The 13,032-nt window shown below is 38.2% G+C and overlaps 1 protein-coding gene across 3 annotated transcripts in view; it reads left to right on the top strand.

Annotated features, from left to right (window-relative positions):
• LOC127430701 (NADH dehydrogenase [ubiquinone] 1 alpha subcomplex subunit 2-like) overlaps positions 1-13,032 on the top strand; it is a 29,274-nt gene that overhangs the window by 13,268 nt on the left and 2,974 nt on the right. For 2 of the 3 annotated variants that reach the window (XM_051680670.1, XM_051680672.1), the window contains 2 exons: positions 12,495-12,601; positions 12,684-12,836. In XM_051680670.1, the coding sequence (XP_051536630.1) occupies positions 12,495-12,601; positions 12,684-12,775 (199 nt within the window). In that variant the 3' untranslated portion in view covers positions 12,776-12,836. Of the gene's footprint in view, positions 1-12,494; positions 12,602-12,683; positions 12,837-13,032 lie in introns of those variants that run through there. The other variant, XM_051680671.1, reaches the window with a different exon arrangement.

Here is a 13,032-nt window from a genome sequence, read left to right as displayed (position 1 = left end):
TGTAGTTTGTTTTGCATTTAAGGCATGATAGAGAGACTGCCGGCAGCTCAATCCACATTTAAATAGTACGCTAAACAAGTAATTCTGTATATTAATAAAATATTGTGTTATGAATATAAATCTGTACTTGCAAACAACTTAAAATGAGCATACATTCACAGGGAACTAATTTAAAATGTCCAGTCTCATTTTGACAGACTACACTGGTGGCCAAAAGTTTGGAATAATGTACAGATTTTGCTCATATGGAAAGAAATTGGTACTTTTATTCACCAAAGTGTCATTCAACTGATCACAATGTATAGTCAGGACATTAATAACATGAAAAATTACTATTACAATTTGAAAAAAATGTTCAGAACTTCTTAAACTATTTGAGTTCTCATCAAAAATCCTCCACATGCAGCAATGACAGCTTTGCAGATCCTTGTTATTCTAGCTGTCAGTTTGTCCAGATACTCAGGTGACATTTCACCCCACACTTCCTGTAGCACTTGCCATAGTTGTGACTGTCTTGTCGGGCACTTCTCACGCACCTTACAGTCTAGCTGATCCCACAAAAGCTCAATGGGGTTAAGATCCATATCACTCTTTTCCAGTTATCTGTTGTCCAATATCTGTGTTTCTTTGCCCACTCTAACCTTTTCTTTTTGTTTTTCTGTTTCAAAAGTGGCTTTTTCTTTGCAATTCTTCCCATAAGGCCTGCACTCTTGAGCCAGTTGTCCTTTGTCTTTGAAGACTGTAGTGTACACCTTCGTATGAAATCTTCAGTTTTTTGGCAATTTCAAGCATTGTATAGCCTTCATTCCTCAAAACAATGATTGACTGTTGAGTTTCTAGAGAAAGCTGTTTCTAATTTTGCCATTTTTGACCTAATAATGAACTTAAGACATGCCAATCTATTGCATACTGTGGCAACTCAAAAACAAACACAAAGACAACGTTAAGCTTCATTTAATGAACCAAATAGCTTTTAACTGTGTTTGATATAATGGCAAGTGATTTTCTAGTACCAAATGATCAATTTATCATGATTACTCAAGGATAAGGCGTTGGAGTGATGGCTGCTGGAAATGGGGCTTGTGTAGATTTGTTTTTTACATCAGTAATATCCTGACTATACTTTGTGATCCGTTGAATGCCACTTTGGTGAATTAAAGTACCAATTTCCTTCTGAAATCTGTACATTATTCCAAACTTTTGGCACTAGTGTATATGTGCAAAAACTTGCATAGTTGTGACTGGGGGTCATAAATGGTCATTCTGAATCACTATGTATATGTAGGGTATTTTAAAAGAAAGAAATACTCAGCTTTCATGAATATTGAGAAACTTGTTGCTATAACTTTACCAGAAACCTCTGTAATAAACACTTGGTGATCCGAACCTTATACATTATGGTTTTTCCTTTATTGACATGCATGCCCTTTAAGCATTCAACATGCTTCTCATCGGAAATACGCATCTGTGTGGCACGATTGACGCAAGGTTTCACGTAGAACCGCTCGCACAAGTGATCTGCTCATCGCTATCCTATCTCGGGGGCATGCAGTGCGAGTCAACCAGGCTTTACTCAATATTGCAAGGCAAACCACAAAACGTATGTGAACAATTAGATTTCTACAGAGAACTTTGTTATTTGAAGCTAGGGTGACCAGATGACCATGACAAAACAATCAGCACCAAAACTGAAAAGAACATGTAGGCCTATGTGTGTAAAAATGTTTTCTCAAACCTTCAAATTGTATACATAAGATGGCTAGAATAAACAATTCTATAACGAATAACTTTAGGCAAGTGTGGCAAAATATCCTAATTTAATTAGGACATTTTGCTTTGAATACATAGGCTATCAAACTAAAAATGATAATTGATCTTCCATGCAGAGGTTGTGCAAGAAATACTTTATCCGTCACTCTAACAGTCTGAGTTGTAAAATTTCCATCATGGTCTATTTTTATCTGTCATAGAGTACTTATTTTAAATCCATTAGTACTAGGTCTACATCAGGAGTGCAGCATCCATTATAATGGCATTTACATGATGACAGTGGATATATGATAGATTAGTGTTGTCAAAACTACTAAATAAAAATACTAAAATATACTATACTAAAATTTAAAAAAAACGTAGCGATACCAGTGATTCTACAGTACCGGTAGTACCGAGCACTGACTCTATCCAGTAATAGCAGTATGACTGACACACGACAGATTTACAATGCTCACAGGCTTATTTTGAATACCTGCTCCGCTACTCATTGTACACTGAAATGGACAATTAATCAAATTAAAACCATGACATGTCCTAGTGTGACCAGTAAAGGCTGCAGTCTTACTGTGGATGAGCTGGGTACTTTTAAATCCGACAGCTCATCCACTAGAAACTCCACAGACATTGAGAATCATTCATGTTATATCAGATGACAGAGCAAAGCACTTATCCACTGTGACGTGACGTGAACTGTTTATCCGGATAAGTAATGATTTCGGCAAAAAATACATGTCATAATAAAAGCACGTTTCAAAATAAAAGCTAGAGCCCTGAAATTGAAGAAATTGTGACAGAAATGTATTACAACTGTATAGTAAAATGTAATATTCACTGTAATGATGATGATGATAATAATAATAACAACAATTAAGCAATATATCACAAGCAAGACAGCTGTTGAAAAAAGTTTGGCAAAAAAATGCAATGACGTTGAAAAAATCTATTCACTTTTTAAAAGTTTTAAGAATTTATTGATTAGACACCAGTTTGATGAGGAAATTAAATTAAACTCTAAAACATGGAGTTCTGGAAAATAATAATAACAAAAAGGAAAACAAGATTTGGTAAAGAATGAAACCGACTTCAGTAGTGCACTACTTAAAAACACTTAAGCAATGCATCCTTGATTGAAAATAGGCTAAACAGGTGTATTCTATAGCACATTGTCATATTAGCATATTTTTGCTGTGGTACCGAAATTGGTATCGAGAACTGTGAAATTTCACTGGTATCGGTACCGACTACAGAAATTGTGGTACCGTGACAACACTATGAGCGTGAGTGTGGTAAAACCAATAAGTTCTTGGATGAAAGTTCTACCTTTCAATCAAACACTGCGATAAAACAAGCGCTTTAAACTTTACCAGTTACTGGTACTTGCCAGATGTTGGCTATAGATGCAGTACACTTGAAACATTTCACATATCAAAGCAATAATTAGCGATCTACAGTGCATCCGGAAAGTATTCACAGTGCTTCACTTTTTCCACATTTTGTTATGTTACAGCCTTATTCCAAAATGGATTAAATTCATTATTTTCCTCAAAATTCTACAAACAATACCCCATAATGACAACGTGAAAGAAGTTTGTTTGAAATCTTTGCAAATGTATTAAAAATAAAAAACGAAAAAAAAATCACATGTACATAAGTATTCACAGCCTTTGCCATGACACTCAAAATTGAGCTCAGGTGCATCCTGTTTCCACTGATCATCCTTGAGATGTTTCTACAACTTGATTGGAGTCCACCTGTGGTAAATTCAGTTGATTGGACATGATTTGGAAAGGCACACACCTGTCTATATAAGGTCCCACAGTTAACAGTGCATGTCAGAGCACAAACCAAGCCATGAAGTCCAAGGAATTGTCTGTAGACCTCCGAGACAGGATTGTATCGAGGCACAGATTTGGGGAAGGGTACAGAAACATTTCTGCAGCATTGAAGGTCTTAATGAGCACAGTGGCCTCCATCATCCGTAAATGGAAGAAGTTTGGAACCACCAGGACTCTTCCTAGAGCTGGCCGCCCGGCCAAACTGAGCGATCGGGGGAGAAGGGCCTTAGTCAGGGAGGTGACCAAGAACCCGATGGTCACTCTGACAGAGCTCCAGTGTTTCTCTGTGGAGAGAGGAGAACCTTCCAGAAGAACAACCATCTCTGCAGCACTCCACCAATCAGGCCTGTATGGTAGAGTGGCCAGACGGAAGCCACTCCTCCGTAAAAGGCACATGACAGCCCGCTTGGAGTTTGCCAAAAGGCACCTGAAGGACTCTCAGACCATGAGAAACAAAATTCTCTGGTCTGATGAAACAAAGATTGAACTCTTTGGCCTGAATGGCAAGCATCATGTCTGGAGGAAACCAGGCACCGCTCATCACCTGGCCAATACCATCCCTACAGTGAAGCATTGTGGTGGCAGCATCATGCTGTGGGGATGTTTTTCAGCGGCAGGAACTGGGAGACTAGTCAGGATCGAGGGAAAGATGAATGCAGCAATGTACAGAGACATCCTTGATGAAAACCTGCTCCAGAGCGCTCTGGACCTCAGACTGGGGCAAAGGTTCATCTTCCAACAGGACAACGACCCTAAGCACACAGCCAAGATAACAAAGGAGTGGCTCTGGGACAACTCTTTGAATGTCCTTGAGTGGCCCAGACTTGAACCTGATTGAACATCTCTGGAGAGATCTGAAAATGGCTGTGCACCGATGCTCCCCATGCAACCTGTTGGAGCTTGAGAGGTCCTGCAAAGAAGAATGGGAGAAACTGCCCAAAAATAGGTGTGCCAAGCTTGTAGCATCATACTCAAAAAGACTTGAGGCTGTAATTGGTGCCAAAGGTACTTCAACAAAGTATTGTGCAAAGGCTGTGAGTACTTATGTACATGTGATTATTTTTTTCGTTTTTTATTTTTAATACATTTGCAAAGATTTCAAACAAACTTCTTTCACGTTGTCATTATGGGGTATTGTTTGTAGAATTTTGAGGAAAATAATGAATTTAATCCATTTTGGAATAAGGCTGTAACATAACAAAATGTGGAAAAAGTGAAGCGCTGTGAATACTTTCCGGATGCACTGTATCTGAATCATCATGGCAAAAGGAGCACCGGATGTTTGATTCTCCCATAAATATTGGCCTATTCATATGATCTGAATGATTTTGAAGTGCCTGTAACTGTCACGGAACTAACGCTTTTTTATGGATAAAAAGAAAAGAAAGGAGACCGTTCGTCAACATGCGCACGCCAAGGCCATTTATGGTCTTAAGCTGGTGTATACATGCATGATGGACGAAGTTGAGCTACAATCACACTGTGTACAATCATACTGGGAATATTACCACTGTCTTTAATATCTGTCTCTGTGTTGTTAACCTGTCATGTTCAGTTGGAGCGCCACACACATGCAGCTGATCAGATTGGGAGCGGCATTACAAGCTATGAATTATTTTTCTCTATTTAGCCTTTGGTGGATTTACAGCTTATCTAACTATAGCGTTTGCAATATTTTATTCAAAACATTGATTTCTTGATAAAAAAAAAATTTTTTTTAATCGTGTCAAAACGCAAATTTGAATTAATTGAAAAAACAAAACAAAAAACCCAGCCCTAGATATATAACTGGGGATGCTGATACCGATTTTGACAAAACTATAGTCCGAAACCGAAATTTTGCCACTCTCCTTTTGTCATCAGACCATGGTTTTATTTAAGATTTATGCTTTAAAAATGTACGATGAGGCACAAAAGCTTTTTTACTACTCTAACAATAAATAATTTCCATTTGAACAACAATGGGATTTGTTGAACACATGACAGGCCAAAATTTTAAAGAAGGCCACAATGAAAGATACATAGAAGATAAACTGATTAAAAAGAGACAAAAATAACTAAATATGATAACATGATGATTGATAACAAAACAGGTTATTCTGTACTTTTAAAACATTGCACTTCTGTTTTTTGCATTGCACTTTACATGTATGTACTATACAGCTCTGGGGAAAAAAAAATAAGAGACCACTGCAAAATTATCAGTTTCTATGGATATTTATAGGTATGTGTTTGAGTAAAATGAACATTTTTGTTTTATTCTATAAAGTACTGACAACATTCCTCCCAAATTCCAAATAAAAATATTGTCATTTAGAGCATTTATTTGCAGAAAATGAAAACTGGTCAAAATAACAAAAAAGATGCAATGTTTTCAGACCTCGAATAATGCAAAGAAAACAAGTTTATATTCATTTTTAAACAACACAATACTAATGTTTTAATTTAGGAAGAATCAATATTTAGTGGAATAACCCTGATTTTCAATCACAACTTTCATGCGTCTTTGCATGCTCTCTACCAGTCTTTCACATTGCTGTTGGGTGACTTTATGCCACTCCTGGCACAAAAATTCAAGCAGCTCAGCTTTGTTTGATGGCTTGTGGCCATCCGTCTTCCTCTTGATCATATTCCAGAGGTTTTCAATGGGGTTCAGGTCTGGAGATTGGTCTGGCCATGACAGGGTCATCCACACCTTGATTGACCTGGCTGTGTGGCATGGAGCATTGCCCTGCTGGACAAACCAATTCTCAGAGTTGGGGAACATTATCAGAGCAGAAGGAAGCAAGTTTTCTTCCAGGATAACCTTGTACGTGACTTGGCTCATGTCTCCTTCACAAAGACGAATCTGCCTGATTCCAGCCATGCTGAAACACCTCCAGATCATCACCGATCCTCCACCTGTTCGTCTAATGGTTAGACAGAGACCTGAAGAGGCCTTCAAGCCACAGTGTCTCGCACCCACTGTGAAATTTGGTGGAGGATAGGTGATGATCTGGGGATGCTTCAGCAAGGCTGGAATCGGGCAGATTCGTCTTTGTGAAGGACGCATAAGGTTATCCTGGAAGAAATCTTGCTTCCTTCTGCTCTGACAATGTTCCCCAACTCTGAGGATTGGTATTTTCAGCAGGACAATGCTCCATGCCGCACAGCCAGTTCAATCAAGGTGAGGATGGAGGAGCACCATATCAAGACCCTGTCATGGCAAGCCCAATCTTCAGACCTAAACCCCATTGAAAACCTCTGGAATGTTCCTCTTTCAAGAGGAAGACGGATGGCCACAAGCCATCAAACAAAGACGAGCTGCTTGAATTTTTGCGCCAGGAGTGGCATAAAGTCACCCAACAGCAATGTCAGGGCTCTAGACTAAAAAAAAATGATTAAGGAGCCATTGACTCCTAAACTGAAACATTTAGGAGCCAAATGGCTGTTTTAGTTGCCACATCACAGAATTACTCGATTTAGATTGTTCAAAAACAAGACAGAAAGCCAAAGAAAAGACAGCTGATAGCTCATTAATCAGGTGTTTCATATATATACTGTATAGTTGAGTGCACAAATTCGCATTCCCCTTTTGTCTCATAAGTTTTCACACCCCTTTCAGAATTTATACAAATATAAGAGATAAAAGATCTTTTAGTATTGACCTTTAGGGCTGCTACTAACTATTATTTTGATAATCGATTAATCTAACGATTATTAGAATGACTATTCGGCGATTATTGCAACGATTAATCATTAGTTCTTAACCAATTATTCAGCTTTTGTCCGGCTTGTATTAAACGCGCTTACTAACAAAAAAGAGGACAAAATCATCTTTTAAAAATACCTCTAAATAACATTCACTGAATTAAAGGGAAAAAAATACTTTTTATTAAGTTTAATTCAGTAAAGAAATTCATGGCAAAAAATCCTATTATCAAGTGTTTGTCTTGTTTTCCATTTAAAATGGTCTAAAAATCCTTAAAACAAGATACATTTATTTGAGAAGCAGCATATAAGATATTTAGACATGCTTTAAGAGAATGTCTTTTAAAAATAAGTGTATTTTGTATATAAGTGTATTTTTTTTACTTGGTTATACAAACGCAGTGCAGTAAGGACAAAATATACTTGTATTCAAGATCTATTCTCCAAAAGCAAGTCTAAATATCTTATATGCTGCTTCTAGGAGTGGTGGTGGCATACAGGTGCTGGTCATATAATTAGAATATCATCAAAAAGTTGATTTATTTCACTAATTCCATTCAAAAAGTGAAACTTGTATATTATATTCATTCATTACACACAGACTGATATATTTCAAATGATTATTTCTTTTAATTTTGATGATTATAACTGACAACTAAGGAAAATCCCAAATTCAGTATCTCAGAAAATTAGAATATTGTGAAAAGGTTCAATATTGAAGACACCTGGTGCCACACTCTAATCAGCTAATTAACTCAAAACACCTGCAAAGGCCTTTAAATGGTCTCTCAGTCTAGTTCTGTACGCTACACAATCATGGGGAAGACTGCTGACTTGACAGTTGTCCAAAAGACGACCATTGACATGTTGCACAAGGAGGGCAAGACACAAAAGGTCATTGCAAAAGAGGCTGGCTGTTCACAGAGCTCTGTGTCCAAGCACATTAATAGAGAGGCGAAGGGAAGGAAAAGATGTGGTAGAAAAAAGTGTACAAGCAATAGGGATAACCGCACCCTGGAGAGGATTGTGAAACAAAACCCATTCAAAAATGTGGGGGAGATTCACAAAGAGTGGACTGCAGCTGGAGTCAGTGCTTCAAGAACCACTACGCACAGACGTATGCAAGACATGGGTTTCAGCTGTCGCATTCCTTGTGTCAAGCCACTCTTGAACAACAGACAGCGTCTGAAGCGTCTCGCCTGGGCTAAAGACAAAAAGGACTGGACTGCTGCTGAGTGGTCCAAAGTTATGTTCTCTGATGAAAGTAAATTTTGCATTTCCTTTGGAAATCAGGGTCCCAGAGTCTGGAGGAAGAGAGGAGAGGCACACAATCCACGTTGCTTGAGGTCCAGTGTAAAGTTTCCACAGTCAGTGATGGTTTGGGGTGCCATGTCATCTGCTGGTGTTGGTCCACTGTGTTTTCTGAGGTCCAAGGTCAACGCAGCCGTATACCAGGAAGTTTTAGAGCACTTCATGCTTCCTGCTGCTGACCAACTTTATGGAGATACAGATTTCATTTTCCAACAGGACTTGGCACCTGCACACAGTGCCAAAGCAACCAGTATCTGGTTTAAGGACCATGGTATCCCTGTTCTTAATTGGCCAGCAAACTCGCCTGACCTTAACCCCATAGAAAATCTATGGGGTATTGTGAAGAGGAAGATGCGATATGCCAGACCCAACAATGCAGAAGAGCTGAAGGCCACTATCAGAGCAACCTGGGCTCTCATAACACCTGAGCAGTGCCACAGACTGATCGACTCCATGCCACGCCGCATTGCTGCAGTAATTCAGGCAAAAGGAGCCCCAACTAAGTATTGAGTGCTGTACATGCTCATACTTTTCATGTTCATACTTTTCAGTTGGCCAAGATTTCTAAAAATCCTTTCTTTGTATTGTATCCTTTCTAAGTAATATTCTAATTTTCTGAGATACTGAATTTGGGATTTTCCTTAGTTGTCAGTTATAATCATCAAAATTAAAGGAAATAATCATTTGAAATATATCAGTCTGTGTGTAATGAATGAATATAATATACAAGTTTCACTTTTTGAATGGAATTAGTGAAATAAATCAACTTTTTGATGATATTCTAATTATATGACCAGCACCTGTAGTGGACTAAAGCACTGAACTGGTAAGCAGAAGGTTGTTGGTTCGATCCCCACAGCCACCACCATTGTGTCCTTGAGCAAGGCACTTAACTCCAGGTTGCTCCAGGGGGATTGTCCCTGTAATAAGTGCACTGTAAGTCGCTTTGGATAAAAGCGTCTGCCAAAATGCATAAATGTAAATGTTCTCAGGTGAATGCATATTTTTTAAAGGATTTTTAGATATTTTAATATTATATTCAACATTCTCAGAGTTTTTTTTTTCTTCTGCAGTATAGCTGCGAAAGAAAATGTACGTTGTTTTAAAGGAGTTTTAGATAATTGCCAAATATCTTCACAATAAGAAATGCACAGTGACACATTATGATTCAATAAGTCGCGAGCCATCACGTTATAATCTAGCTGCAGCAAGCTCGAGGGATGAGCATCCCCATGACAGAGTGTGCCTCAGCCGGGTGCAGTTTCAATCTCTCCCTCTTAGATCGGGACATTTGCGCAACTCATAGAAGAGAGAAATGCCAGTTTTGGAGTTTGTAGTTATTTACATGATCTGCTTCCATATTATTTGTACTTTTATAAAGTTATAATACATTAAATATAACTGCGTTAATAGAATAGGGTGAAGTCTCCAAGGTAACGCGCTCAAGTCACGTGATAAAATGTGAGGATTGACTGTCTCGGACACGGAGGCAACTGAGATTCATCCTCCGCCACCCAGATTAAGGCGAGTCACTACACCACCACGAGGACTTAGAGCGAATTGGGCATTCCAAATTGGGAAGAAAAGGGGAGGAAAAAAAAACAAAAACAAAGAAATAAAACATGTAAAGCTGGGGTGTTTCCTTTAAAGAGCTTTGGCTCCACTTATTACACAACTCAGCCAGCAAGTTCATATCATCAACAGAAAGGGTGCCATTAAACACCCATTAAACTGTACATAAATGTGTTCAATAAAATAGGCCCCAGAAAACAATAATATCGAACCCACAAAGTGAACGAATGAGTTCAACTGCAAGTCATCAAAGGGAGAAAAGAAAAGAAAAAAGGAGAGTCAGGCAGGAGCCTGTGAGCAGACAATAGAACAACAAACCCTCTCTGGCTGCTACAGTAAAATGCACAATGTGTAGTCTGTATTGTTGATTGAGTGCAGGCAAAGTTACCCACTCACTACACTGATTTAATGAAGGCCATAGCTTGTCATAGGCATGTAATTGTCTTATGCCCATCCTTGCCGTCACTTCTCAGTGGGATAAAGCAGTGCGAAGCTTACCTTCTGTTGGTGCAGCAATTTTTTACTCTTTTTGAATCCATCCTGCTTTGCTTGTGTAGCTCTAGCAAAGTCTGGAAAAACCATGATGTTGTGGTCCTCCCAGCACAACTTGCCTTTATTCCTTGCCACTTGTAGAACAAAGTCTCTGTCAGCTGACTGCAAGAATCTTGCCAGGATAGATTGGGGTCTTTCACCCGCTCCAGGAAGCTGACCGAAAACTCTGTTGGCATGCTCAATTTTGAGCTGGCGGTCTGCTGTGTCGATCAAATTTGGAATGAGCCCGTCCAAAAACTTCACCATATCTTGACCTTCCTTTCCCTCGGTGATTCCAACGAAATGAACATTATTACGTTTGCTCTGTTTGTCCATATCCTCTAGTTTTTCCCACACCCGTTCCACATCAGCCTTGGAAGCAGGCAGGTTAGCCTGTAGCTCTCTTTCGGCTGACTGCAGAAACTCAACCTGTTTTTCAACATCGTCCATTCTTGTGATCAGGGTGGAAAGTTTCGCCTCAATAGATTTGATCGCTTGATGTATTTCTGTGAGGCCCTCCATGTCAGTTGAGATTTTCATTAGTGCTGCATAAATGGTCGAGATATCCCTACGTAATGAAGCTCGCTGCTGTCACTATTGTCTGGACCTCTGCCATTTTGATCCTGCAAGGTGTCCAACATGTGAGAGCATAAGTGCTTTTTAATGTCCCCACAGGCCGACGATTTCAAATTTGACGACATCCTGCCCTCCCAGCACAGTTTAACAAATAAAACTATTACAGTTCTCACTGGTTAATATTGCTTAAAAGGATAATTGTTGCAAAGTTTAAGCGGAGCTTGCCTTTAAGGGACCAACCCTCGCATAGCATCACGTGACCCTAAGCACTTTCCTTGTCTTGAATAATTACTTGAAACAATGTTTACCCATTTAACAAATTAATCAGTATTAGTTTTTGCATCGAGAATCATCAAATTTCACTGTTATGTTTCCGACTACTGAAATGTTAGTGTCGTGACAACACTACAGTGTATATTTAAATTGTGTATGGTAGATCTTACTGTAATTGCATTATGAAAAAGTAGAGCTCATGTCATAAAAGTGAGTACCCCTGCTCTAAAGTTTTGCTTCATGAGAAATAAGGGGTCATGGATTTAATCAAAGAGCATTAAAAAAAAATTTGTGAAAGTGAAGAAATTGGGACAGAAATATTTACTATTGCATAATATAATAGAAATATAATTTCAAGACTAGTAAGCTGTCAGTAATAAAATAACAAAAAAACAGCAAAGAATTGAAAAAACAAAATAGAACAAAAAATACAAATTAAGAAAACTTTAAAAGTTTTTAACAGCTGTATCAAGTATTCAAATAAACATTCAGAATGCAATGTGACATAAAACCACTACTGCTCTTCACTGTATGATTATAGTACATTAATACGTTTTAAAAGCTTTTGATTTTTAACTTTTTAAAGTTATCCAGCCAAGAGCAGTAAGTGGTTTTCTAAGTGTATGGCTCACGCTGAGCTGCGCAGCAACATGAGATGATGATCAATGTTTATCATATCACAGTTTGTGGCACAATATATCATTACCCCTGTAAAGATAATATAACTACTATCTCCCTTTTCGTAAAATGTTCAAAAATGTGATGTCAGCCTTTTTAAAAAGAAGGCACAAATAAATTGATGGGTCTCAGGAATGCAATGCTCTCTAAAATGCTGTCGAGTTAGCTCACTAGGTTTTAAGGCAGCCCATAGATGTAGTATTATAGATTATTATGAAGTGGTTTTATTTTTGTTTTCTAATGTTGATATTTTAGGGATTTTATTGAGCAGCATTATGTTACATTAAAGAAGGCAAACCCTGAGTTCCCCATCCTTATCCGAGAATGTTCAGGCGTTCAGCCCAAACTCTGGGCACGATATGGTAAGAAAAATACAATTAAAGCATAATTATTCATGTTTTTAACATATGTATGCATAATGATAATGATATGACTCTTTCTCAGGTTTTGGTAAAGAACACAGCATTTCATTGGAGAACATGAACGTGGAGCAAGTGGCCAAGGCACTGGAGAGCGTTGTAAATGCAAAGTCCTGATCAAACCACATGTAAATGTTATGTCCCAAATTGAATATTAAAAGAAATGTCTTCTAAAAGATCGGCAAAGCAACTTGATGTTCTTTTTAAATCTAATGGGTATTGCAGTTTTCACACCTCACAACTCCCTGTGCATGATCAGATTCAGAAGACTAGGACTTAATGTGGAGGCATCCTTTTTTAAAGGATTTCTGAACTCATAGCCTGATGTTCAAATAAAAATCCTTTCATTATATAACAGCACCCTATGTGTAATG

Source organism: Myxocyprinus asiaticus, chromosome 40 (assembly GCF_019703515.2).
Source record: "Myxocyprinus asiaticus isolate MX2 ecotype Aquarium Trade chromosome 40, UBuf_Myxa_2, whole genome shotgun sequence".
NCBI lineage: Eukaryota > Metazoa > Chordata > Actinopteri > Cypriniformes > Catostomidae > Myxocyprinus > Myxocyprinus asiaticus.
Note: the sequence above shows the minus strand (reverse complement) of the source record. Positions and strands in the feature narration are given on the sequence as shown.